At 73.2% G+C, this 24,936-nt stretch overlaps 4 protein-coding genes and 1 pseudogene across 6 annotated transcripts; 4 read left to right on the top strand and 1 right to left on the bottom strand.

The window, feature by feature from the left end:
• Nucleotides 1-21: 21 nt before the first annotated feature.
• Nucleotides 22-6,248, bottom strand: RBMS2 (RNA binding motif single stranded interacting protein 2). Its single transcript, XM_064498636.1, has 13 exons — nt 6,051-6,248; nt 4,602-4,750; nt 4,410-4,468; nt 4,239-4,330; nt 3,990-4,147; nt 3,364-3,443; nt 3,188-3,297; nt 3,068-3,114; nt 2,888-2,981; nt 2,708-2,755; nt 2,034-2,141; nt 1,886-1,963; nt 22-1,820 (listed from the first exon to the last, which is right to left on the bottom strand). Exons 1-13 carry the CDS (start codon nt 6,114-6,116, stop codon nt 1,740-1,742), a joined length of 1,170 nt encoding a protein of 389 aa, XP_064354706.1. The 5' UTR covers nt 6,117-6,248; the 3' UTR covers nt 22-1,739.
• Nucleotides 6,249-9,020: 2,772 nt separating this feature from the next.
• LOC112980349 (transcription initiation factor TFIID subunit 4-like) lies at nt 9,021-11,846 on the top strand (annotated as a pseudogene).
• Nucleotides 11,847-12,437: 591 nt separating this feature from the next.
• MIP (major intrinsic protein of lens fiber) lies at nt 12,438-14,714 on the top strand. Its single transcript, XM_064498670.1, has 4 exons — nt 12,438-12,797; nt 13,271-13,435; nt 13,542-13,622; nt 14,343-14,714. The coding sequence occupies exons 1-4, from the start codon at nt 12,438-12,440 to the stop codon at nt 14,526-14,528; spliced, it is 792 nt and encodes a 263-aa protein (XP_064354740.1). The 3' UTR covers nt 14,529-14,714.
• A 645-nt stretch (nt 14,715-15,359) lies between these two features.
• On the top strand, nt 15,360-23,140 carry TIMELESS (timeless circadian regulator). 3 transcript variants are annotated; one of them, XM_064498664.1, is made up of 30 exons: nt 15,360-15,520; nt 16,326-16,477; nt 16,557-16,710; nt 16,797-16,911; nt 17,017-17,079; nt 17,205-17,306; nt 17,498-17,653; nt 17,747-17,880; nt 17,956-18,043; nt 18,124-18,300; nt 18,375-18,592; nt 18,684-18,787; nt 18,869-19,038; nt 19,159-19,284; nt 19,395-19,546; nt 19,643-19,740; nt 19,837-19,960; nt 20,042-20,243; nt 20,348-20,499; nt 20,596-20,681; nt 20,795-20,918; nt 21,034-21,116; nt 21,218-21,360; nt 21,440-21,605; nt 21,693-21,761; nt 21,828-21,946; nt 22,026-22,179; nt 22,278-22,317; nt 22,471-22,550; nt 22,745-23,140. In XM_064498664.1, the coding sequence occupies exons 2-30, from the start codon at nt 16,381-16,383 to the stop codon at nt 22,852-22,854; spliced, it is 3,606 nt and encodes a 1,201-aa protein (XP_064354734.1). In that variant the 5' UTR covers nt 15,360-15,520; nt 16,326-16,380; the 3' UTR covers nt 22,855-23,140. The 3 variants fall into 3 exon arrangements, with proteins under 3 accessions (XP_064354734.1, XP_025978536.2, XP_025978537.2); XM_026122751.2 differs by lacking the exon at nt 15,360-15,520 and adding an exon at nt 15,583-15,714; XM_026122752.2 differs by lacking the exon at nt 15,360-15,520 and adding an exon at nt 15,593-15,823.
• A 143-nt stretch (nt 23,141-23,283) lies between these two features.
• Nucleotides 23,284-24,571, top strand: APOF (apolipoprotein F). The gene is made up of 2 exons (XM_064498494.1): nt 23,284-23,387; nt 23,478-24,571. The coding sequence occupies exon 2, from the start codon at nt 23,500-23,502 to the stop codon at nt 24,523-24,525; it is 1,026 nt and encodes a 341-aa protein (XP_064354564.1). The 5' UTR covers nt 23,284-23,387; nt 23,478-23,499; the 3' UTR covers nt 24,526-24,571.
• Nucleotides 24,572-24,936: the final 365 nt, after the last annotated feature.

The raw sequence follows: 24,936 nt of genomic DNA, 5'->3' as shown, positions 1-24,936 counted from the left end.
CCTTCTCCCATGACAGAGGCGTCAGCTTTTCTCGCCTTTTTATTTAAAAACAAAAAAACTCCAAAATGAGACGGTGGGAGCTGGTTGAGGGGGGCAGGATGGGACGAGCCGGGCCGGAGCGCGGAAGCAGGAGGAAGAAATACAAAACTAGAAACCTCTCGAGATTTTAAAAAAAAGCAACTTAAAAACCTGTACAAAATGCGCTACGTATAAATTAAAGGGGGGCACGAGGGGGCCTGGGGGGCCGCAGCTTCTCCGCTGCCGCTCAGGCCCCCCAGGCCTGGGGCGGGCCGGGCCCCGGCACTGCCGCCCCTCCCTGGGGGCAGCGGGGCGGGGGTCCCGGCGCCCCCGGCCGCGGGGGCCTGGGGGGCCCGTCTGCAGGTCTCCCTCTTTGGTTCCTTCCTTGGGGGCGTCCGTCCCCCCCAACCAAAGGGGCCGTGCCCGGGGGCCGGGCGCTAGCAGCAACGGCAGAGGTGGGTGGTGGCTGGAAACCGGGGGGTGGTGTCACCCCAAGCGGGGGGCGGGGGCCCCGGCCCCCCCCTGGGCAGGCCCAGGCCTGGGCTGAGCACGCACCGAGCTGTGGGGTGAGGTAGATGTGTGGTGGGGGGCCCCGCCGCCCCGTGGGGGGGCCGGGGGCCCCCTGCCCCATGGCGGGCCGGGGGGCCCTGCTGCGGGGGGGCTGGAAGAACCGGGAGGCCCTGGGCAGAGCTGGCGCGGGGGGCACGGCCGGCCCCAGAGCTGGAAGCAGAGGGGGGGCCGGAGCCCCGTGGGGACGGGCGGGCGGCTGGGGGGGCCGGGGCGGCTCCGCACCCCCGCGACACCCTCGATCTTTGGTTCAAAGAGCCGCCGCCGCGCGGCCCCCCCTGATTGTCGCTGCGCAAGCGGGGGGCGCCGCGGGGGAGGGGGCTGCGCGGGGGGGCCGCGGCCGCCCCCGGCGCGGGGGGGTCTAAAGTGCCTGGGGAACCCGTGGGGCGCCCGTCGCCAGGTGAAAGCGTTGCGGGGGGGTTATTGCACTTGTCCTGCCCCCCAAGCGGGGGGCAGGGGGGCAGAGGAGGAACATGCAGAGCCCCGGGCCCCCCCGCGCCCCCGGGGGCAGGACCGGCGGCAGCGGGGGGGCCAGCACGCCCCGGCCCTGCTGGGGGGCTGGTGCCCGGAGCCGGAGCCGGGCCGGGGGGGGGCACAGTCCGAAACGGCGGCAGCAGAAGGCACCGAGGGTCCCGGCGGCGCCGCGGCTCCCGCGCTGCGTCCCGGGGAGCGCGGGGCGGGGGGGGCCGCGGGGGCCCGACCCCCCCTTGGCTGTTCTTTTTTTTTTTTTTCCTTTTCTTCTTTTCCTATTTTTTTCTTTTTTTTTCTTTTCCTTTTTTAGAAAATGCAGGAGGAAAAAAAGCCCTGCAAGGGGAGGCCGGGGGCCGCCGCCCGCGAGCCCCGGGGCGCTGTGGGGGGGCAGCAAGGCTGGGGGGCAGCGAAAAGCAACGGAAGCTGCAGCCCCCCCGCCGCCCCCCCCGGCCGGGGCTGCTTTTCCTTTCAGAGAAAACAGAACAAAAGAAGGCAAAAGTTGTCTCGAAACCAGCGGTAAAGGCAGAGCCGGGGCGGGGAGCCGCCGCGGCCCCCCCGGAGCAGCGAGGCCGGGCGGGGGGGGGGGGTCCGGGCCGGCCCCGGCGGGCGCAGCCCGGTCCGCGCCCCCCCCGGGGTCCTGGGTGCCCGGAGCGGGGCGGCCCGGCCCCCCCGGCCCCCCCCCGCTACTTGGGGTAGGGGTAGGGGTAGGCGCTGTGCTCGGACGGCGACTCCACGGGGACGTGGCTCGGCGGGGCGCTGCCGTCCTGCGGGGAGGCCGTTAGTGGGGCGGGGGGGGCCGCGCGGGGGGGCGCGGGGGGGCGGCTCCTACCTCCACGGCCACGGCGCAGGGCGGCACCGGCGGGTACGGCGGGACGAAGGCTCCCTGCACGGCGGCGGCCGGCACGAACTGGGGGGGCAGCGCGTGAGCGGGGGGGGCCGCGGGGCGGGGGGGCGGCGGGGGGCGGGGGGGGTCTTACCGTGCCGGCGGTGCCCAGCGAGAGGTGCCCGAGCTGCTGGGCGAGGGGCGCCATCACGGAGGGCTGGATGGAGACGGCGTGGTCCACGGCGGGGGCCAGCACCGCGCCCTGCACGGCTCCGTCAGCGGGGGGGCGCGGGGGGGGGGCCGCGGGGGGGCTCGCAAGGGTGCGGCGCCCGGGGACGTGGGGACGTGGGACCACGGCAGGCGGGGAAGTGGGGCTGCAGTAGCGCGGGGGGGCACGGGATGGGGCCGGGGGACATGCGGGGCCGTGGGGACATGCGGGGCCGTGGGGACATGTGGGGCCACGGGGACATGTGGGGCCATGGGGATATGTGGGGCCGTGGGGCCACGGGGACATGTGGGGCCACGGGGACATGTGGGGCCATGGGGATATGTGGGGCCGTGGGGCCACGGAAATGGGGTCAGGTGAGGACATGGGGATGCATAGGGCCAAGGACTGGGGCTGTGGGGCAGGGGTGGGGGCTAGGGGCGGGGCCTATGGGCGGGGCCATGGACAAAGTGGGCAGGGCCATGGGCACGGGGGCGGGGCCTGCCCGAGGTGTGATGTTGGCAGCGCAGGTGCGAGGCGATGATGCGCGGGATGATGCGCGTGGTGATGTGCAGGATGATGCGCGCGATGATGCACGCGATGATGCGCGGGATGATGCTCACCGTGGGCTGCATGAGGTACGACTGGTGCATCCAGGCGGGGCCGTGGACCTGCAGGCAGCGGGGCCGAGTGGGGCCGGGGCCTTCCCGGGCACCCCTGGGGTCCCCTGACCCCCATGGCCTCTCCCCGGCCCCCATGGCCCCCCCCAGCCCCCCCATGGCCCTCCGACACCCCCGGCCTACCTGGTAGGAGGAGACGGGGGACGGTAGGTACGGGGCCAGCGCCGTCTGGGCCATCATCCGGCTGGGGGCCAGGCCGTAGGGCGCCGGGTAGAACCTGTGGGTCAGGGGGGCTCAGGGGGGGCCCGTGGGGCTGGGGCGGGGGGCAGGGGGGGGCGCGGCAGGGGGCCGCGGGGCACCCACCCGTTCTGCAGCGCCGTCGCGGGGTCGTAGGCCAAAGTCACGGTGCCCTGGGGGGGCAAAGGGGGTCAGAGCCGCCCCGGCCCCCTGGCCGCCCCCCGGCCCACCCCGGCCCCCTCTCACCGCGTCGCCGTCCCGGGCCCAGGCCCTCCCGTTGGGCACGAACTTGCCCTGGCTCTGCCGCTTCTTCTGCCCCCCGTCCGCGAACTTGCAGAGCAGTGGGTCCGGGGGGGCTGTGGGGATGGGACATCAGCTCCGGCCCGGCCAGGCCCCCCAGCCCCCCCGGCCCCCCGGCCCACCTGGCACCCCCGGGGGCGTCTTGATGTACTTCCCATTGAAGTGGGTGATGACGGCCTCGCACTTCTCTGTGGACTCCATCCTGGGGGACGGCCGGGCTGCGGCGGGGGGCTGCGCGCGGGGCCCCTCCTTGGCGCCCCCAGCCCCTCGCAGCCCCCCCAACCCCTTGCAACCCCCAGACCCTCGCAACTCCCCCGGCCTCTTGGGCACCCCCAGCCCCATGCAACCCCATGCAGCTCCCCCCGACCCCATGAAACTCCCCCCAGCCCCAGGGAACCCCCCCAGCCACTTGCAGCCCCCCCAGCCCCATGCAGCCCCAGCCCCTTGCAACTCCCCTGGTCTCTTGGGCACCCCCAGCCCCATGCAACCCCATGCAGCTCCCCCTGACCCCATGAAACTCTCCCCAGCCCCAGGGAACCCCCCCAGCCCCTTGCAACCCCCAGATCTCCAAGCACCCCCAGCCCCCTTACAGCTCCCCCAGCCCCACACAACTCCCCCCGCCCTCCTGGGCACCCGGCCCCCTTGCAGCCCCCTCCCCAGCCCCATGCAGCTCCCTGCAGCCCTCCCGGATGCCCCCAGCCCCGTGCAGCCCCCCCCGGCCGGAGCGGCCCCCCCCAGCCCCCCGTACCGTGCGAAGCCCACGCCGCGGCTGGCCCCGTGGGGGTCCCGCAGGATGCGGGTGGACACCACCTGCCCGAAGGGCTTCAGCAGCGCCTCCAGCTCCTGCTCGTCCACCCCCAGCGGCAGGTTGGAGATGTAGAGGTTGGTGGGGTCCTGCTCCTGTTGCTGTGGGGGGTGTCAGGGCGGCCGCGCGGGGCGGGGGCCCCAAGCACCACAGGGTCCCGGGGGGGTTGCCGAGACCCCGAGGGGGCTTTACCTTGGCCATCTGCGCCTGCACGCCGCTGGCCTTGAGCGCCGTCACGGCCTTCTGAGCCGCCGTGGGGCTGTCGAAGTCAACGAAGCCGTAGCCTGGGGGTGGGAAATGGGGTGAGACCCCCCCCACAAGCACCCCAGCCCCCCTCAGCCCCCCGGCTCCTCGCCCCCCCACCTTTGCACTTGTTGGTCGTCTTGTCCAGGATGGCTTTGGTGGAGACGATCTTCCCGTAGCTGGGGGGGGGAAGCGGGGGGGGGGTCAGTACTGGCCTGAGCCCCCAGCCCCACCGCGGCGGGGACCCCGGCGTCCTGCCCCCTGCCCAGGCGGGCCCCCGGGGGGGGTCTCCCGTGCCCCAGCCCCACTCACGGCTGGCACAGCTTGACGAGGTCCTGGTCCGTGGTGCCGGGGTGCAGCCCCCGGATGTACAGGTTGGTCTTGCTGAGCTGGTCGGCGGCCCCCCCCGCCGGGCTGGGGCTGGGGGGGCCCGGCTGCGGCGCCGGCGGCGCATAGGGCTGCTGGGGGCAGCGGTCAGTGACGGCTCCCCCTGCACCCCCCACGCTCCCCCCCAGGCACAATGGGGCCCGGGGGCCAGCGCCCCCCCCCCCCAGGGCCCCCGGGCCGGAGGCGGCGCCGGCTGGGAACCCTCCAGGCCTGATGTCAACGTGAAAAAAATGAATCGCCTGCGGCCACCCCCACGTGCCCCGACCCCCCCCCAGCCCCGGGTCCCCGCATCCTCCCTGGCCCCACAACCCCCCCGCCCCCCCAAAACCCAGGCCTGGCTGCAGCTTGGGGCGTCTGTCCCCAGGTCCCAGCACTGGGGACGGGGTGACCCCCCCCCGGTCATGGGGCGCCGGGGCTAGGGGTGCCCCCCCCGGCCATGGGCACCCCCGGGGTCCCCAGTGCGCACGTGTGCACGGGTGCACACAGCAGCGGGTGCGCGTGCAGGTGGGCGCGCGCCCGTGGGACCCAGCACCAACGCCCTTCCCGGCGCGCATGCAAGCGTGTGACACGCGTGTGCGCGTGGGGAACGCGTGTGCGAGCGCTCGGCCAGGCCACGCAGGCGTGTGGCAGGCGTGCGCGGGGGGCACTGCCATGCCTGGCACAGAGCTGCGTGCTCACGTGCGGCAGGTGCGTGGGTGTTGCACACGCGTGTGCACACGTGTCCCGGCACAGGCAGGTGCCTGTGGTGGGTGGGTGCAGCCCCTGTGCCCGGCCCCCCCGGCCCGGCCCCCGCGAGTCAGGGAAACTGAGGCACCGGGGCAGGCGCTGAGGCCTCCCAAGGTCAGGGGCCGGGGTGGCCACGTCCAGCCCCAGCGTCCAGCGTCCGTCCCCGGCGCAGAGCAGGACTCGGCGTCCGGCCCCCTCCCTCCCTCCCCGGTGCCCCAGCCCCAGCCCGGGGAGGGCCCAGGCGTCCTGCCCCCCCCGCCCCGCTCTCACCACTGCTCCCCAGGGTGCGAGCCCAGGCGTCCGGGGACGGCCCCTGCCGTGGGGGACGCCCCCGCTCAGGGCCTGCCCCCCCCTTCCCCCCCCACCCCAGCCAGGGCCAGCCGCCCGCGGGAGGGGGAACGTGTCCCCGCCGTGGCCGAGCCCGGGGGGGGGGGGGGGGGACAGGAGCTGCCATGGCGGTTCCCCCCCACCCCGACCCACGCGTCCCCCCAGCCCTGGGCGGGGGGGCGCAGGCCAGGCCAGGGCGCCGCTGCCCCGCGGCGGGGGCTGCCCCGGGCCGGGGGGGCCGAGGGCCGGGCTGGGCGGCAGGCCAGGCAGGCCGGGCGCCCCGGCCAGGGGGGGCCGCCGGGCAGGCCGGGCCCCCCGTACCTTCTTGCTGCTCTTGTTGTAGGTGAAGGCGGCGATGCCGGAGCGCGGCTGCACCGAGAGCAGCATTTTCCCCGTAGTGCTCCGCGCTGGAGAGGGGCCGGAGCAGGCCGGGAGCGAGACGGGCTCGCGCCTGACGTCACGCCAGGGAAACTAGCCTGGAATCTGGGGCTGGCACCGCACAGGCCCCGGGTCCTAACGCCGGGGACGGCCCAAGCCTGGCCAGGCCCAGCCCGCCGCCGCCACCGCCAGTCCGGCACCGCACCCACCGCTCGCCCACGCTGGGGTCGGCCTGGCCCAGGGGGGCAGCGGGGAGGGGGGGGGCTGCGCGGCATCCCGGTGCAGCGACCTTGCCAGCATGCCCTGCTCAGGGGCTTGGGGGGGGGGGGTCCGCCCATTGCCCCCCCCATTGAAGGTGCCCCCCCAGCCTGCCCTCCCCCTTGGGTGCCTCTTGTGGGGCGGACCCCCACCCCAGGTCACCCATCTGCACCAAGACAGGGCCAACCCTGCTGTGCTTCCCGGGGTGCCAGGCTTCCCAGGGCAGCTAATTGGGGGGCAAAAGTGTGTGTGTGTGGGGGGGGGGGGGGGTTGCCACCCCCTCCCTGCTCCCCTCTCCTTGGCCAGGCCCCAGTGCGGTTGGGGAAATGGAGGGGCAGGAGCACCCCTCGGGCTGTGTGCCCCCCCCCCAGCCCTGAACCCCCCTGCAGGGCAGGGACACCCCCTGCCCCTTTGCCCCAGCTCACAGAGAAGGAGCCCCCCCAGTTTGCCAGGCCCTGTTCCAGATCCAGGCTCTGGGCCAGGTTTTCCCTGCAGCCAGGGCGGTGTCAGGCAGGTGGAGGTGCCACCCAGGTGCCTCCGGGCCAGAGAGGGGCAAAACCAGGCCTGGAGCAGGCAGCAGGATTTGGGGGGGGATCAACCTGCCCGCCCCCACCAACCTCAGCCCCCCCCTGCCCCCAGGGCACCGGACCTGCCCCCTGCCGCTGTGAGGCCTCCCACAGGGCCGGACCCCGTGGGGGTCCCCGCTGGAGTCACACAGGACGCAGAGCCAGTTTCGGGTCTTATTTATTGGCCCCCCCAGAGAGGGTAGGGGCCTGTGTGGGGGGGTGAGGGAGCCCCATGGGGCAGGGAGCTGTGCGGGAGCCCAGGGATGACCAGGCCCTGCTGTCGGCAGCTGCGTCTGCCCGGGACGGGGTGCAGAGGGCCAGTGCTGCCCCATGGTGAGAGCCGTAGGGTCTCACCGCCATGACAGGCCCCAAGGCTGCCACAGGCCGCACCCCGCCCGCACGCGCGGCCCCTTTAAGCGCGGCTCCTTTAGGCCCCGCCCCTCCCCATGGAGCCCCGCCCCCTCCGCCATTACCCCCCCGCGGGGCGGCCTGCAGCGCCGTCCTGCCCCGCGCCGCCCGCACCATGGGCGCGGCCATTTTGGATCCGCCGGTCACGTGGCCCCGGCTGCTTTCCTGGCCCCGCCATCTTGGCGCCCCTCCCGTCTTGTGACTCCGGCTCCTTCCGCCCTGCGGCTGAAGGCGGCTCGGGCGCCGCCATGTTGGCATCTCGGGTCACGCGGAGGGGGGGGGGCCCCCAAGAGAGTGGGGGGCAGCGGTTATGGGGGGGCTGGAGGCGGGGGGACTCTGTGGGGCAGGGGCAGGATGGCGGGTCTCCAGGGGGCGTCTTTGGGGGAGGGGCAGGACGGGAAGGGGTCCAAGCAGGGGGTGTCTGTGGGGCAGGACAGAGGGGACCCCCAAGGAGGGGTCTGTGGGGCAGGGACAGGATACGGCAGACCCCGAGGGGTGTTCTGTGGGGCAGGGGCAGGATGGCAGGTCTTTGGGGAAGGGGCAGGACAGAGGGGTCTCCAGGGAGTGGGGTCTGTGGGGCAGGGGCAGAAGGGGGGGTTCCCCAAGGGGGTGTTCTGTGGGGCAGTAGCAGGACAGGGTGGTCCGTGGGGGGGGTCTGTGGGGCAGGGTGCGGGGTCCGTGGAGGATGCTCTGTGGGGCAGGGGCAGGACGTGGGGGACCCCCAAGTCAGGCTCTGTGGGGCAGGGGCAGGACAGGGTGGTCCTGGGGGGGTTCTGTGGGGCAGGGGCAGGATGGGGTCAGGGTCCCCTCCCAGCTGTGTCCAGCCCAACCCACATCCAGCACAGGTTCGGGACAGCTGAGCTGGGGGTCCATGGCCGTCCCACTCTGCCCCACAGCGGGCCCTTCCCTGTGCTCCCGCGGCTCCCCCAGTGTGGGGCGGCGGGTCTGTGGGGCGCGTGCCTGCACCCATGCCCATCCCCGTGGGTGCCGCGTGCCGGCCCCTTGCATGCCGCCCGCTCAGCAGGGATTGTTCTGGCTCTTTGCAGGCCGTCAGCAGGGCCGCGGCGAGCAGCACGCGGGGCGGCGGGGGACGCCCCCGCCCCGTGCTGAGCCAGGGCCTTTGGCACTAAAGCTCCGCTGACTCACAGCACGTGAGTGGGGCCGGGGCCCTGCTGAGCTGGCAGGGGCTGCCGGTGCCCGGCGAGCCATGGGGCAGAGGGGCAGCTGCCCCCATTCCCGGGCTCCCCCGGGCTGCCTGAGCCCTCTCCCGTAGGCCCGTGTGGGGCACGGTGAGGCTCATCCCTGGACCCAGCTGAGAACAGCATGCTCATCACACAAGTGCATGAGGGGGCTGGCTCCTGGGGCCTCTTCACCTCTCCGTGGGCAGGTGCCTTCCCCAGCGTCCCCCCCTCCACCTCCCCTCTCCTTTCATCCCGTCTTTCATCTCTTGCCTGGTGCCGGTCGTCGTGGCAACACCCCAAAGGGTCCCCGCTCGTTGCCATGGCGCCTGCAGCATCTCCAGGTGTCCAGGGCCCTGCCCCAGCTTCAGCTCCTTCCCTCCTACGGAGAGCCTTCCCGGCTTCCCCCCCCCCCAAACCGAGGGCTGCCACGCCGGGGGGGGCAGGAGGAGCCCCCTCCCTGGGCACCCTCCGTCCCCTCCTCCCGGCACCGCAGCTGCGCCATGGCTATTGGGGAGGTAAGGCCCTGCGAGCTACGTGGCCCCGGCTGTCCCTGGCCATGGCCTGGTGTCCCTCCCTGCCGGGGAGGGGGCACATGAGGAGACCCCGGCCCAGACTCCCGCCTGCATCCCCCGTGCCTGTCCACGCAGCCCCCATCTCTGTGCTGGGGGCACCTGACCCCACATCCGGGACTGTACCCCCATTGCCAGGGCTCCCCCCTGTTGCCATGGCAGCTGTTGCTGTGGTACCTGACCCAGGACGGTTGCCATGGTGCCCTCATTGCTGTGGTGACCCTGTTGCCATGGTGACCCCCATTGCTGTGGTGACCCTGTTGCCACAGTACCTATCCCCATTGCTGTGGCACCCCCCATTGCCAAGACCCCCCCCATCACCCAACATCCCATTGCTGTGGCGCCCCATCACCGTGGTCCCCATCCCCGCAGTGCCCCATTACCATGGCTCCCCATGACCACGGCGCCCCATCACCGTGCTGCTGGTCACCGAGGCACCCTGTCACCATGGTTCCCCCAACACCGCAGCGCCCCATCACCGTGGCTCCGGGCACCGCAGCATCCCGTTGCCGTGGCTCCCCCATGGCTGTGGTACCCTGTCCCCGTGGCGCCCCGTTGCTATAGCTCCCCGTCACTCATCGCTCCCGGTGGTGCCCTGCTGCTGTGGCTGCACCTCACTGTGGTGCCCCATCGCCATGGCCCCGGTCACCGTGGTGCCCCGTTGCCATGGCGCTGGCTGTGGTGACACCCGGACCCCCTGTGCCCCCAGGAGCTGCGGAGTGGGTGCTTCTGGCCGGGGGTGCTGGCGGAGGCGGTGGCGACACTGATCTTCGTGGGGGTGGTGCTGGGCGCCTCGGTGGCCCCCGGGCCCCGGCGCTCACCCTGGCCCTGCTCTGCACCCGCAAGCTGGGCGCCCTGCGTGGGGCCGCCGGGCTCCTGGCCCAGCGCACCGGGGCCCTCCTGGACGCCGCTGCAGCCCGCCTGGCCCTGCCGGATGACGCCGGCCTCGTCACCAGGGCGAGCGCGGCCCCGGCCCCCTGCTCCGGCCTGGACGCCTGGGTCCCCGGCGGCGGCGGGGGGCTGAGGCCGGGTCTGTGGCAGGTGGGCACTGTGGGGACGGCGGGGCAGGCCCTCGGCTGGGAGATCTTCGCCACCTTCCAGCTGGCGCTCGCTGCCTTCGCCGCGGCCGACCGGCCGGTCCCCCAGGATGGGCTGGCCCTGGGCAGCGCCGTGGCCGCCGGCGCCCTGGCCGCGGTAAGGACCCCTGCCCTGGCCAGCCCCGCGCGGGCACCGGGCACCTGGGCCTGGCCGTCACCCCTGCTCTGGGCAGGGGCCGTTCTCGGGGGGCAGCATGAACCCGGCCCGCTCGCTGGGGCCGGCCATCGTCACCGGCATCCGGGACCACCACTGGGTGAGTCGTCGGCACCCCGGGGTCCTGCACCGAGCCCCCAGCCGGGGGGGGGCGGGTGCCCCCAGCTCCAGCGCGGGTTCCCACAGCTCCCCCATCCCTGCTGTGGGTCCCCACAGCCCTGGGAAAGGCCCCCCTAGTCCCCCCATCCTTGGTGCAGGGCTCCTGTCCTGAAATACCTGGGACAGCTCCCCCCCCCCCCCGCCGGTGTGGGTCCTCAGGTCCCCCACGCATCAGACAGCTCCTCCGCCCTGGGATGGTGCCCACTCCACCCCCTCCCGTCCCCGTTTTGGGTCCTTATGGTCCCCCATCCCTGGGAAAGGCCCCCTCCATCCCCGGCATGGCTCCCCCGCTCCCCCCATCCCTGGGAAAGGTCCCCCCCATCCCTGGCGTGGCTCCCACAGTCCCCCCATCCCTGGGAAAGGTCCCCCCATCCCTGGCATGGCTCCCCTGGTCCCCCCATCCCTGGGAAAGGTCCCCCCATCCCTGGCGTGGCTCCCACAGTCCCCCCATCCCTGGGAAAGGTCCCCCCATCCCTGGCATGGCTCCCCTGGTCCCCCCATCCCTGGGAAAGGTCCCCCCATCCCTGGCGTGGCTCCCACAGTCCCCCCATCCCTGGGAAAGGTCCCCCCATCCCTGGCGTGCGTCTCCCGGTGTCCCTGGGACAGGTCCCCAGCGCCCTGTCCCCGGCGCCCCCGGCAGCCCCCACCCCCCGTGTCCCCCCCAGGTGTACTGGCTGGGCCCGGTGCTGGGAGCGGTGCTGGCTGGGCTCACGGGAGAGGCTGGGCGCCTGCCTGAGCTGCCGCGACGTGGCGCTGGCGGAGACCACCCAGCCCGGCCCCCTCGTCGCCCCCGGGCCCCCTGGCCACACGGGGCCAGGGCATGCCCTGAGCCCCCCGGCCCGGCCCCGGGGGGCCCTCATGGGGGGGGGTGGCACAGTGACCCCCCTGCGCTGCTGACCAGGACCCCCCCAGCAGGGCAAGGAGGGACTGGGGGCCGTGTCCAGATGTGCCCCCTCCCTCCGCCGGGATTAAACGTGGCTTTGGTGTCGGAGACGGTGCCGAGCATTGCTGGGGGGGCAGCTCTGCGCCCGGGGGCTCAGCCGGCTGCAAAACCACCAGGTTCGGGGTGGGGGGTCCTGGAGGCCAGGGTCCTTCCCCTGCGCCCACCGCTGCCTGGTGCCTCGGTTTCCCCCCAGCTGCCCCCACCGGGGCCCCGCGCGCAGCCGGGGGCAGCGGGCAGCCGGGCCCCCCCGGGGTGCTGAGCGCAGCAAAGCGCTTTGTCCCGGCCTCTGCAGCCCTGGCAGATTTGCGCCCCGCGCCAATGGCTGGGGCCGTCCCTAATCCCCCCCGGCCGCAGCATTAGCGCCCGCTAAGCTGGGCTGAATAACCCTGCTGCCAACAGCCCTCCCGCCGAGCACGGGGAGGGGGGGTGCTGGGGGGGGTCTCCGCAGCAGTGTCCCCAAAACCGGGGGGGGGGGGCACAGTGTCACCCCACGGTGCACCCAAAACCAGGGGTTCCCGTAGCATCACCCCCAAAACCGGGGGGTTCCTGCAGCATTCCCCCCCCCCCCCCCAGAACCAAGGTGTCTGCACAGCATCGCCCCACCGTGCTCCCAGTACCAGGTAGGGGGGGAGGTCCCTGCAGTGCCGGCCCATGGTGCCCCCAAAATGGGGGGGCTGCATGAGGGCTGCTATGGGGCAGAGTGCAGCTCCGGGGGGGGGGTCCCTGCTATTCGGGGGGGGGGTCCCCCATGGCAGCGGGGGGCACACAGGTCGCACAGCCCAGACAGCGCCCGGCCCGGGCAGCGAAGCAGTTAACAGGGGGGGCGGCGGCGGGATCCCACCCCCGGGGCTGCCCCGGGGGGGGGGGTTTATAAGGCGGCCCCGGGGGCGGCCCCCGCAGAGGGGGCAGCAGGGCCAGCGGCAGGCGAGGGCCGGGGTGCGGGTGCGGGTGCGGGTGCGGGTGCGGGTGCGGCGCGGGCCGGGCCAGGCCAGGCCATGCGGGAAGTGCGCTCGGCCTCCTTCTGGAGGGCCGTCTTCGCCGAGTTCCTCGGCAGCCTCCTCTACGTGCTGCTGGGGCTGGGGGCCTCGCTGCGCTGGGCCCCGGGCCCCCCCGGCGCCCTGGGGGCCGCCCTGGCCTTTGGGCTGGCCCAGGCCACGCTGGTGCAGGCCCTGGGCCACGTGAGCGGGGGCCACATCAACCCGGCCGTCACCGTGGCCTTCCTGCTGGCCGCGCAGCTCTCGCTGGCCCGCGCCCTGGGCTACCTGCTGGCCCAGCTGCTGGGCGCCCTGGCCGGCGCCGGGGTGCTCTACGGGGTGACGCCGGCCGCCGTGCGCGGCACCCTCGGCCTCAGCGCGGTGAGTGGGGCCGGGGTGGTGCGGGGGGAACGGGGGGGGCCGGGAGGGGTTGGGGGGGCCGTGGGACTGGGGGTGATGTGGGGGTTACTGGGGGGATCAGGAGGGATTTGGGGTATCTGGGGCTGGGGGTGATATGGGGGGGTTATTGGGGTGCCAGGAGGGGTTCGGGATAAAGAAGGGTTTGGGGTATCTGGGGGTGATGTGGGGGGTTAATGGGGGATTGGGGGATCAGGAGGGCTTTGGGGTGCCGTGGGGATGGGGGGGAGATGTGGGGGGTTGTTGGGGGCCCAGGAGGGGCTTGGGGTAAATGGGGACGATGCCTGGGGCTGCTGCGGGTTTGGGGTGCCGGGGCAGACGGGGATCTGGCTCTTCGGGGTGCTCACTACCAGCAGGGCCCGGGGGGGGCTCTCACTCCCCCTGCCCGGACACCGGGGCTCTGCGCAGGCACTGACCCCCCCCCCCGGCCCCCGCAGCTGCACCCCAGCGTGGGCCTGGGCCAGGGCACAGCGGTGGAGCTCATCCTCACCATGCAGTTCGTGCTCTGCGTCTTCGCCAGCTACGACGAGCGCCGTGACGGCCGCCTGGGCTCTGTGGCCCTGGCCGTCGGCTTCTCCCTCACCCTGGGGCACCTCTTCGGGGTAAGAGCGGCCGCTGGGGGCCCTCGTTAGCGGGCCGTTCGCGTGCCTCCTGGCCGCGTTTGCCCCCAGCGGCGGGCAGCCCACCACCCCCCTGTGCCTCCTGCAGATCTACTACACGGGAGCCGGCATGAACCCCGCACGCTCCTTCGCCCCCGCCGTCATCACCCGCAACTTCACCAACCACTGGGTAAGTGGGGCCGGGGGGGCTGGGGCACCCCACGTCCCTGCCCTAGTCCGACCCCAGCCGCGTCCCAGTCCAGCCCCAGCCGCATCCCAGCCCCAGCCGCATCCCAGTCCAGCCCCAGCCACGTCCCAGCCCCAGCCATGTCCCGGTCCTGCCCCAGCCTCATCCCAGCCCCAGCTGCATCCTGGTCCAGCCTCAGCCATAGCCCAGCTTCAGCCACATCCCAGCCCCAGCTGCAACCCAGTCCAGCCCCAGCCGCATCCCAGCCTCATCCCAGCCCCAGCTGCATCCCAGTCCAGCCCCGGCCGCATCCCAGCCCCAGCTGCATCCCAGTCCAGCCCCAGCCGCATCCCAGCCCCAGCCATGTCCTGGTCCAGCCTCAGCCACATCCCAGCCCCAGCTGCATCCCAGTCCAGCCCCAGCCGCATCCCAGGCCCAGCCACATCCTGGTCCAGGCCCAGCCACATCCCGAGGGGAACCAGCTGCTGGATCCACCCAGAGCCACTGGTGTGGGCAGCCCCCTCCCAGAACCCCCCCACCGCCATGCTCAGAGCTGTGCGGGCGGGTGCAAAAGGCCCCCCTGATACCCCCTCGGTGGGGCTGGGTGGGACGTGGGTGCCCCTTGGTCGCGCCGGCCCCTTCCCCAGGGTCGGGCGCCCCACGGCCCCGCCGGACCCCGAGGAGGGGGAGCCCTGGCGGATTCCCCCCCCGCTGCCCCCGCAGGTGTACTGGGTGGGCCCGCTGCTGGGCGGCCTGCTCGCCGGCCTGCTCTACGACTTCGTGCTGGCACCGCGGCCCCGCAGCCTGGCCGAGCGGCTGGCCATCCTCAAGGGCGAGCCGGCGCCCGAGGCGGAGGTGCCGTGCGAGGCGCCCGCGGAGCCCCTCGAGCTGAAGACGCAGTGCTTGTAGGAGCGGGGGGCGCCCGTGCCGCCGCCCCCCCGCCCCGGCCCCCGGGGGCGGCCTGCGCGCCGGGGCGGCAGCGGCGGCTTTTAGCTCTGCCCCTCTCCCTGCTCCGGGGACTTTCCTTTACTTTGCAGTGATGGGGCCGCCCGGGGCTCCGCTTGGTTTTACCGCGGGGGAGGGCGGGAAGGACACCCCCCCCCCCCCCCCGCCCCGGCTGGCCTCCGCCTGCGCGGCCCCCGGCAGCCCCCCGCGCCCGCCCGGGCCCTGCGTGTGTGTGCGTGTGTGTGCGGTGCCGACACCCGGCAGGGCCCCGAGGAGAAGATCCGGTTCCCGGGGAGCCCCCGGTGCTGGGGAGCCCCGGTGCTGGGGAGCCCCGGTGCTGGGGTCCCCCGGTGCTGCGGTGCAGCGCGGCCTGGCGGCTCTCGCGGAGGAACGGGCCGGGCCGGCTCCGCGCGGGGCGGGGGCGAGGGGGGCGTCGCCGCGGGCTGGGCCCCGCTCCCGGGGGCCGGGGCCGGGCGCCCATCGCGGGAGGCCGCACGCGCAGCCGGTGCCGGTGGCGGCCCGGCCCGTCCTCCGCGCGGCGCGGCGCCGCCCGCCGCTCCTGTGTTCAGTGAATTAAACCTGCTCTTTTATTTTGGTAACCGCTCTCGACCGTGGCCCGCGCCCCGCCGCACCGGGCACCGGGCACCGGGCACCGGGCACCGGCCTGCGTCGCCCCGGCAACCGCGCGGGGGGTGACGGGAGTCCCGCGGGGGGGGCGGGACGGGCCAGTCGCGCGCCGCCGGCGGGAAGCCCCGCCCCGCCCCGCCGCGGGGGGCGGAGCCGCCGCCTCTGTTAAAGGGGCAATGCCGCGCCGGCGCTCCCTTCCCTAGAGCGGCCCCTGGAAGGGGCGGCAGTACCGCCCTGTTCGGGGCAGCCGGGGCGCCCGGGTGCGGTGCCCAATGGGAGCGGGCTTCAGGGAGCCGGGCCGCCTCGGTCCCGCCGCACCGAGCAGCGAGGTAGGCAAGAGGAGCGCTGGCCCCACCGCCGACCGCTCTGGGTGGCGTTTCCCCTTTAAGCCCGCGGGCGGGCTCGGGCGCCGCAGGGGTGGCGGGACCGGGAGAACCGGGCGAGGAGCGTGCGGCGCGCGCGGCGGTGCGGGGCGGGGCGGAGCGGGGCGCCTGGGTCCCTCCCCGCCGCGGCCCCGGGGAAAGTAGGTTGCGGGAAGTGGGGCGGTTGCATAACGGCCGCCCGCCCCCGCCCCGCGGCCTTTTTAGGGCGGGCGGCGGCGGCGCGGGCGGCGGCGACTGGCGGCGGTGGCGGTGAGAGCGGCGGGGCCGGGGAGCACCGGGACGGGCTGGTGCCCTGGGGCAGGAGACCGGCGGTGCCCCGAGGCTGGGGGGGCCCGCTGTGCCCCGGTGGCGGTGCTGCGGGGGGGACCGGGACCAGCTGAGCCTCGGTATCGGGGCCGGGAGAGACCCGGCGGTGTCCCGGGGCTGGGGTTGAGGGGACCGACCGGTGCCCTGGGGACCGGCTGATGCGCCGGTACCGGGGGCTGGAGAGACCCGGCGCTGCCGTGGCCGGTACCGGGGGCGGGGGGGGCCCAGCGGCACCCCGGTACCGGGGGTGGGGGTCTAGGATTAGCCAGCGCCCCGGTACAGAGGGTGGAGGGGGGGGACCCTAGCGGTACCCTGGTGCCGGGGGGGGGACGACCCTAGTGGTGCTCCGGTACTGAGCTCGGGGGGACCCGGTGGGGGTCCGGTACCGGGGCGGGAGGGTGCCCCGGGTTCCCGCGCGGTGCTGACGCCCGTGTCCGCCCCGAAGGCGCTGCGGACCCTGCGCGGACCCCCGTCCCCCCCCCGCCGGCCGGCCCGGATTTATGGACTTGTACATGATGAACTGCGAGCTGCTGGCCACCTGCAGCGCCCTGGGCTACCTGGAGGGCGACGTCTACCACAGGGAGCCCGACTGCCTGGGTAGGCGGTGGGGCGAGCGGGGGGCCCGGCGGGGCGGCGGCGGGGGGGCTCACGGTCCCCGCGCCGCCCCTCCCCGCAGAGAGCGTCAAGGACCTGATCCGGTACCTGCGCCATGAGGACGAGACCCGGGACGTCCGGCAGCAGCTGGGGGCCGCCCAGATCCTGCAGAACGACCTGCTGCCCATCCTGGTGCAGCACCCGCGGGACAAGGCGCTCTTTGACGCCGTGGTCAGGTACCGGCGGGGGGGGGCCCGGCGGGGGGGCCCTGCGGAGAGGGGCTCCCCGAGGAGCAGGGCCCCACCGCCCCCCGCCCCCCCAGGCTGATGGTGAACCTGACGCAGCCGGCTCTGCTCTGCTTCGGCAAAGTGCCCCAGGACGCCGCCTCCCGGCACCACTTCCTCCAGGTCGTGTCCTACCTGCAGGCCTACAAAGAGGTGCGTCCCGGCCACGGGGAGCGGGGGCCCCGGCGCAGCTCTGCGGGGGGTGTGTGTGTGTGTGTGTGTGTGATGCCCCAGGCCCTGACGCTAAGTTTTCTCTAGGCTTTTGCCAGCGAGAAGGTTTTCGGGGTGCTCAGTGAGAAACTCTACAACCTGCTGCAGCTGGTGAGTCCCGTTTCCCCCAGCAGCTCCCTCAGTTTGGGCGTCTCGTCCCTCCGGAGCGGGGACTGGGTGCCGGGGGGGAGCAGCCGGGTGCCCCAGGGAGCCCCCCACGGCCCTGTCGCCCCCAGGACTGGGAGCAGCGGCAGGAGGAAGACACGCTGCTGATCGAGAGGATCCTGCTGCTGGTGCGCAACGTGCTGCACGTGCCCCCGGACCCCGCGGAGGAGCAGGTACCGGGACGGGGGCCTCTCCTGCGTGCCTGGCCCCCTTGCAGCCCGGAGAATGAGGCTGGGGGCAGCACCCAGCCCCTGCAGGGCTGCTGCCCCATCCCCTCCCAGCCCGGGGCCACGATGGCCCCTTGGCTTGCCTGGGGGCCCCGGCGTCCTGCGCGCTGAGCCCCACATCCGCCCCCTCCCGCCAGGGTGTGGACGGCGACGCCAGCACCCACGACCGGGTGCTGTGGGCCCTGCACATCAGCGGCATGGACGACCTGCTCAAGTTCCTGGCTAGCTCCCAGACCGAGCAGCAATGGGCCCTGCACGTTCTCGAGATCATCTCCCTCATGTTCCGCAACCAGGTGAGCCAGGCGGGGGGCGACAGGACACGTGGGGGGACCTGCCACCTCCCTGCTCCCCCCGGAGCCCCCGAGCTGACAGCTCGGCCCCCCCAGAGCCCCGAGCAGCTGGCGGCGGTGGGGCAGGGCCGCTCGGCCGCCGAGCGCGGGGAGGACGCGCGGGAGCTGGAGACCCTGCGGCAGCGGGAGCTGGCGGAGAAGAAGAGCCGAGCGCTGCAGCGCCCGTCCAGGTGAGCGGGGGCCGGCAGGGCGTGGGGCCCCCGTGCCGCGGGGCTGGCTCCGCTCACCCCACGCCCCTGTCCCAGGCACTCCCGCTTTGGCGGCTCCTACGTCATCCAGGGCCTGAAGGCAATTGGGGACCGGGACGTCGTCTTCCACAAGGGCCTGCACAACGTGAGAGACGGGGCTGGGACGGAGACGGGGAGGCCGCGGCGCCGGGCCGTGAGCCAGCGTCGGTGTTTGTCCCCCCGCAGCTGAAGAGCTACAGCCACGACCTGGGCAAGGAGGCGCGGAGGGTGCCCAAGCGCCGGCTGGCAGCCCGCGAGGCCGAGCCGCCCCGGCGCTCTGCCCGCAACGTCCAGCTCTTCCTGCGCGAGTTCTGCCAGGACTTCCTGGAGGGCTGCTACAACCATCTCATGTGCCTGGTGAAGGTGAGGGGGCACGGCCCTGGGGGGCACGGCCAGCGCGCTGTTCCTGGCGCTGACCCCTTCTCTGCCTCCCTCAGGACCAGCTGATTCGGGAGAAGGCTCAGCAGCACGATGAGACCTACTACCTGTGGGCCACGGCCTTCTTCATGGCCTTCAACCGGAGCCTGCGGTTCCGGCCAGAGCTGGTGTCGGAGACGGTGGGGGTCCGTGCCTTTCACTTCATCGAGCAGAACCTCACCTCCTACTACGAGATGGCGCTGATGGACAAGAAGGAGGCTGCGACCTGGGCCCGCAGGTGAGTACGTGCCGCGTGGACGCCCGGTCCCGTCCTGGCCGTGGAGCTGCCGGGCAGCGCCGTGCCCTGGGCTGATGCCGTGCCCGCCCAGGATGCACCTGGCCCTGAAGGCCTACCAGGAGCTGCTGCGGACGGTGCAGGAGATGGACCGCTCGCCTGAGCAGGCTGTGCGGGACAGCAGCCAGATCATCAAGAGTGAGTTTGTCTGTTCCTTCTGCTACAGACTCCATTCTCTGTCCCATTTTCCTAGTTCTTGGCTGATCCCTTTTCCCCTAGATAACATCTTCTACCTGATGGAGTACCGGGAGCTCTTCCTCGCCCTCTTCCGCAAGTTCGATGAGACGAAGCAGCCGCGCAGCTTCCTGCGGGACCTGGTGGAGACGGCTCATCTCTTCCTCCGCATGCTGGAGCGCTTCTGCCGGGGGCGCGCGGGCCTCGTTGTGCAGGTGGGCTGCGGGTCCGGGGACCCTCTCCCAGGCACCAGAGGATGGATACCCTCGTGGTGGGGGGCTGGATGCCCCCGGGAGGGGGCACAGCTCTGCCCTGACTGCCTTCTCACCCCACAGAGCAAGCGTGTGCGGAGGAAGAAGAAGCCCCGAGCCCCCGCGGCCCTGGCGGCGCAGCCTCCCGCCCCCGAGGAGCTGGAGGAGCTCTGGGCTAGCCTGGCCCCGCAGCTCCAGGCCTGCGTGCAGGTAGGAGAGGAAGGATCCAGCCTCGAGCCCGCCTGCCTGGGGGGGTACCGGTGTCTCCTGGGGAAGTACCAGGTCCCCGAGGCAGAGGGTCACCGGGTGTCTGCCCCCAGGGCGAGGTGCCTCTCCCCGAGGACGTGGTGCCCTTCGACGCCGCATCGGAGACGCCAGTGGAGGAGCAGCGCGCGGAGGCCATGCTGCGGATCCAGGACTGCCTGCTCGGGCGCCGGGCTGCCGAGGCGCTGAGGCTGCTCCGCTCTGCCAGGTACCGGGCAGGGCACCTCGCAGCTGAGCGCTCCTGCCGCCCCGTGCCTGGACGGGGATGCGGGGACGTGGTGCCAGCTGTCCGCCTCTCCTGCAGGGAAGTGTGGCCCGAAGGAGACGTGTTTGGCCCCGCTGGTGTGGAGCCATCTGAAGAGACCAACCTCCTGCGAGAGATCCTCTTTGCTCCCCTGCCCCGTGAGTACCCAGGCTGGTTAGGGGACCCACTGCAGGACTGGGACTGTGGGCTTGATGCCGTGGTAATTAAGGTGACTAATCCTGTCCCCAATACAGGGCACGCACCCCCAGAGGCTGAGGAGCCTGAGGAGCTCGAGGAAGAGGAGGAGGAGGAGGAGGAAGAGGAAGAGACCGTGCGGGTCTCAGAGAAGGAGTTCAACTTTCTAGACTACCTCAAGCGGTGAGCGGGGTGAGGCCCGGCGGGACGGCAGGACTGCTGGTCCCTGCTGTGCTTCACCCATGGTGTCCGGGGCGGGGGCAGGTTTGCCAGCGCCCCCGTGATCCGGGCCTACGTGGTTCTGCTCCGCGGCTACGCCCAGAACAGCGCCCACACCAACCACTGCGTCGCCCGCATGCTGCACCGCCTGGCCTGCGACCTGCACATGGAGGCCCTGCTCTTCCAGCTCTCCCTCTTCTCCCTCTTCAACCGCCTGCTCAGCGACCCCTGCGCTGGCGCCTACCAGGTCGGAGGGGGCCTTCGCCTCCCCCTGCCTCCCGGAGCCCCCCTGCTGCTGGGAGGGGGCCGGGCCCAGGTGCCCCCCCCCCAGCCCGTACCTTCTCCCCTCAGGAGCTGGTGACTCTGGCCAAGTTCATCCTGGGCAAGTTCTTTGCGCTGGCGGCCACCAACAAGAAAGCCTGCGTGGAGCTGCTCTTCTGGAAGAGCCCGGCGATCGCCCGCGAGATGGCGGAGGGCTACGGCTCGCTGCGGGAGGGCGAGGGGTGAGAGGGGCCCAGCACGTCCCCCGCTGCTGGGGCCGGGGAGGGGATTGCCACTGCCCTTGCCCGTCCCCTCACGATCCCCCCACCTCTGCCCAGGGCCAGCTCACGGAGGGCCCCGGTCTGGACCCCCCAGGAGGAACGAGAGCTGCGAGAGCTTTACTGGAAGTACAAGGAGGTGGAAGGTAACGGCTCTGGTCGCGGGGTTCCTAGGGAGAGGGGTCTGGGGGAAGAGCTGGGCTCCTGGGGCAGCCGGGGCTTCTTCCCGCCCCTCCGCAGCAGCCTCCCGCTCTCCCAGGCGAGGACGTCGTCGCAAACATCCTGGCCCAGCTGCAGGCACCCGGGCGCACGCGGAGACAGGTTGTGAGCCAGCTGGTGCGGCTGGGGCTGGCCGGCAGTGCCAAGGACTTCCCGCGGCAGAGGTGGGTTGGGGCAGCGCTGGGGCAGGGCAGGATGCCATCGTTCGATGGCCGGGGTCCCGGGTGCCCGGTTCTTCCCCAGCTCCGAGGCAGGGCTGAGCCGTTGTGATCCCCCCAGGAAGGGCACCCACATCGTGCTGTGGACGCAGGTGCAGGAGCAGGAGCTGGAGCGGCTCTTCGAGGAGTTCCAGGGCACGGACGGTGCGTGGGGCCGGGCGGGGGTGTGGGCACCTGGCAGGACGGCCCTGGGTTGGGGTCTGGCCAGGCTCTGCGCCCCACACCGACCCCTCGCCTCCCCGCAGATGTCCTGGGAAACATCATGAAGAACCTGACGGCCAAGCGGTCCCGGGCCCGCGTGGTCGAGAAGCTGCTGGGGCTGGGGCTGGTGTCGGAGCGCAAGGAGCTGTACAAGAAACGCAGGAGGAAGGGCCGTGCCCCTGTGTCGGTACGAGGGGGGTGCAGGAAGGGCGAGGGGGGAGCCTCACCCCAGGCGGGTGCTCAGAGGCAAAGCTGGTCCTCGGTAGGATGAGATGGAGCCCCTGGGGGCACCCGCCCGGGACAGCTCAGCAGAAGAAGGGGACAGTGATGAAGAGGAGGAAGAGGACAACGCTGAGGAAGGCCCTGAGGAGGAGCACTGGGTGCCTGAGGACGGGGCCGGGCAGGGACTGGTGCAGCGCCTGTGGCAGGAAGGTGAGTGGGGGCTGAGGGTGTTTGCGGCTCTGGTTTGCGTTTGGCTCCGGGAGGATGGATCCTGTCTCGGCTTCCCTGTGTCCGCAGGCCTGGCTGGGCCCCTGCAGTGGCTGGAGACCTACCTGAAGCGGACGGCAGGGGACCGCGAGGAGGATGGTGAGCGGGGGCTGGGGGCTGGGGGCCGGGGGCCGGGGCCGGGCTCACGGTGCTCTCTGCGCCCAGGCGTGTCCCACCCCGTGCCCTTGGTGCCGCTCTCGGAGGACAACGAGGATGCCATGGAGGACAGGCGCTTCCAGGCCCTGCTGCGGAAGCTGGGGCTCCGGCCCCCCGCCAGCGAGCAGGTGAGACCCCCGCACCCGTCCCCCCGCGGCCCCGGGCACGGCATGGCCCGGCCCCGCAGCATCTCCCCTCTTCGCCCAGGAGTCCTTCTGGCGCATCCCGGCCGCCCTCACGCCTCAGCAGCTCCGCCGCGCCGCCGCCTCCCTCGACCCCCAAGGACCCCGGCCCCAGGGCTCCCCACGGAGCCCCCCGGGGCAGCTCTCGGCACCGCCGCACCCCCAGGGCCCAGCTCCAGGTGAGGCGCTGGGACCGGGCGGGGGGGGGGGGGGCGGGCTTGGGGCCCTCCTGGTGCCAGGACCAGCCCTGATCTGCGCTCTCCCTTGTCCCTCTCAGCGGAGCGGCCACCGGCATCGCCAGGATTGGAGTCGGAGAGGTGAGAAGGGGGGCTCTCGCTGTGCCCCCGCCCCAGACGCCTGGGTCCTGTCCCAGCTTGGGGAGGGCAGCAGCGTGGCCTTGGCTCCTGGCTTCTCCCCGTGTGAGGGGGGGCAGCCCCGTGCCCCTCTAACCCCTGTCCCCATTGCTACAGGGATGAGCCCGGCCCGGCGCAGGCCGGTACCAAGCGGAGGTGGCAGATGGACAGTGACGACGAGGACACCCCAAGCCTGGGTGAGCTTGGGCCCCTGCTTCCTCCACGTAACACAGCACCTCCTCGGGGGCTCGCGGCCCCCCCCAGGGTCCCCCAGCCCCTCTGGCACGGCCCTGCCCTGCAGGAGGGCTGGGAGGAAGGCAGGGCTGTGCCCCCCCCGTGCACAGTGTGGTGCTGGGGTTCCCGGCCCCCCTCACCCTCTCTGCCCCTGCAGGTCCTGGCCCGGCCCACGCTGGGCCCCACGGGGAGGAGGACGAGGAGCCGCAGCCCCTCAGCCGGCGGAAGCGCGTTCGCCACATAGAGGAGGAGGAAGAGGAGGACTGAGAGGCTCTTCGTGCCCTTAGTGTATCCCAGCCCTCTGGGGAAGCAGGGGGCTGCAGGCCCTGCTCCCTCTGGGCTTCCTTGTGTTTAGTTTTCTGCTTTTTCTGCAGGTTTTTAAGCTGTTTTTTAAGGGTGGGGTGAAAGCAGGTTGCAGCTTATCCCCCTTTTTTCCCCTTCTCGCGTCCATCTTCCTGTTTCCCTTTCAAAGGTCACTGTTTCCCTAGGCTTTTTCTTTTCTAATGACACCTTTTAAAGCTGGAGAGACCAAATAAAAGAAGTGCAACTTGTGCCTCGGCCTGGCAGTCTCCATTCCCTAGGGCTGTGCGCTGCCCTGTCCCTGCTATGTCCCCTCCGCTGTCCCGCCAGCTTGGGCAGTGACCTCTGTTCCGGGGATGCTCGCGGGGTCGGGCCCGGCCCCTCGTGTGTCGCAACCGGCGCTTGATAAGGGCCCAGGCGGGCGGCTATAAAGGGGTTGGGGGGGGTCGGCCACAGACACGCGGCGGCTGCCTGGTGCCTGGGGACTGCGGCGGCGGAGGGTGAGCCGGGGCGCTGGCGGGCCGGGGCGGTGCGGGAGCTGCAGCCGCTGGGCGCTCACGGGGCTCTGCCCCCTTATCCTGCCCTGACAGGCCCCGCCGGGAGCGACCGGCCATGCGCTGGGCTCTGCCCTGCCTCCTCCTCTGCCTCCACGCTGCGGCTGGCTCCACCGTCCCCCCCGGGCCCGATGCTGCCGCCGCGGCTCGGGCGCTGCTGGCGCGGCTCTCGGCGTCGGCCCCGCCGCGGGCGCTGCCCGGGGCCGCCGGCGTCTCCTGCCAGGACCTGCAGCCGGACGCCCTGCCCGGCTTCTCCCGGCTCCCGGCGCTGCCCCGGGTGCTGGCCCAGGCCGCCCTGGCGCTGGCGCTCAGCCGGGCGGCCTGTGGCCCCCAGGCTGAGGCGCTGGTGCTGGAGCTGTACCGGGAGCTCGAGGGCCCCACGGCCGAGGCCCTGCTGCAGGGGCTGGTGCAGCTCCAGGGCGCCCCGGGCAGGGGCCGCCTGCCCCTGCTCCTGGGCCTGGCCCAGCTCGGCGCCTCCGTGCCCGTCCAGCCCTGCTCCGGCCTGACGCCGCTCTCCGACGCCCAGCTCTGGGGCCCCGTGGCCGGCACCCACGCCAGCCTCGCCGCGGCCGCGGGGGCCTGCCGGCGCCTGCAGGCTGCCTGCGCCGGCGTGGCGGCCGCGGGGCCCTCGTCCTTCCAGGCCGTGGGGCATCCAGGCGCCTGGGTGCTGCCCGCGCCGGGGGCCCGCTCCTGGCTCCAGCGCTGCAGCCGGGCGCCCCGGGGCCGGAGGCGGCGGTCCAGCGAGGACAGCTGCAGCCCGGCGGGGGAGTGGGAGGTGCACAGCGTCCTGGAGTGGGTGCCCGGCGTCAGCACCCTGTACAACCTGGGCACCAGCCTCTACTACGCCTACCAGGGCTGCGAGGAGCTGGCGTCAGAGCGGGCCTGGGAGGCGGCCATCGACCTGGGCTACGACGGCCTCGCGGTGCTCGGCGCCGGCGTGGGCGGCCCCGTGGCCTACGGCGTCCACCTGGGGCTGCAGCCGGGGCTCAAGGCCGGCGTGCGGGCCCTCATCTGCTACTTCACCTCGGACGAGGACCCCCCGCCGGCCCCCACGGCCCACAGCGGCCCCGTCCGCCTCGTCTGAGCCGCCAATAAACACCCGGCGCCTGGCTGCGTGCGTGTGTGCGTGCGTGCGTGCGTGGGGCCGGGGGGCAGCCCCCGCTCGATGGTGGGGTCACCCTGCCCCGGGGCGCGGGGACCTTGGCACGGCCACGCGGTGACGCAGGGCCTGGCCCCTGCCAGCGCTGCCTGCCCGGCCCAGCAGCGCCACCGCGCTGGGGTGACCGGGCAGCTGGGCCGGCCCCAGCGCCTGCCTCCAGAGCGTGGCCCTGGCCCGGAGCTCTGTCCCGATGGCCTGTCCTGGTCCCTATGGGCCTGTCCTGTGCCCCACGGGCCTGGCCTGGTCCCCATGGCCCTGGCCTCATCCCTATGGCCCCACAGCTTGGAGCAGTGGCCTGGCCCCACGGCCCTGGCCCCACGACCTCTCCGTGTCCCC

This window comes from Dromaius novaehollandiae, chromosome 28 (assembly GCF_036370855.1).
Source record: "Dromaius novaehollandiae isolate bDroNov1 chromosome 28, bDroNov1.hap1, whole genome shotgun sequence".
NCBI lineage: Eukaryota > Metazoa > Chordata > Aves > Casuariiformes > Dromaiidae > Dromaius > Dromaius novaehollandiae.
This window is presented reverse-complemented; position numbering and strand designations above follow the sequence as displayed.

What these genes read in the sequence shown, in the direction of transcription:
- RBMS2 (XM_064498636.1), bottom strand. Translation starts at nt 6,116, where the DNA reads ATGCTGCTCTCGGTGCAGCCGCGCTCCGGCATCGCCGCCTTCACCTAC. An exon ending in ACAACAAGAGCAGCAAGAAG is followed by an intron (nt 4,751 to 6,050) that starts GTACGGGGGGCC and finishes CGCTGCCCCCAG; the next exon opens with CAGCCCTATGCGCCGCCGGC. An exon ending in CGCGGCGTGGGCTTCGCACG is followed by an intron (nt 3,444 to 3,989) that starts GTACGGGGGGCT and finishes GCCGTCCCCCAG; the next exon opens with GATGGAGTCCACAGAGAAGT.
- APOF (XM_064498494.1), top strand. Translation starts at nt 23,500, where the DNA reads ATGCGCTGGGCTCTGCCCTGCCTCCTCCTCTGCCTCCACGCTGCGGCT.
- TIMELESS (XM_064498664.1), top strand. Translation starts at nt 16,381, where the DNA reads ATGGACTTGTACATGATGAACTGCGAGCTGCTGGCCACCTGCAGCGCC. An exon ending in CGGACCCCGCGGAGGAGCAG is followed by an intron (nt 17,307 to 17,497) that starts GTACCGGGACGG and finishes CCCTCCCGCCAG; the next exon opens with GGTGTGGACGGCGACGCCAG. An exon ending in ATCTCATGTGCCTGGTGAAG is followed by an intron (nt 18,301 to 18,374) that starts GTGAGGGGGCAC and finishes TGCCTCCCTCAG; the next exon opens with GACCAGCTGATTCGGGAGAA.
- MIP (XM_064498670.1), top strand. Translation starts at nt 12,438, where the DNA reads ATGCGGGAAGTGCGCTCGGCCTCCTTCTGGAGGGCCGTCTTCGCCGAG. An exon ending in GCACCCTCGGCCTCAGCGCG is followed by an intron (nt 12,798 to 13,270) that starts GTGAGTGGGGCC and finishes CGGCCCCCGCAG; the next exon opens with CTGCACCCCAGCGTGGGCCT. An exon ending in GCAACTTCACCAACCACTGG is followed by an intron (nt 13,623 to 14,342) that starts GTAAGTGGGGCC and finishes CTGCCCCCGCAG; the next exon opens with GTGTACTGGGTGGGCCCGCT.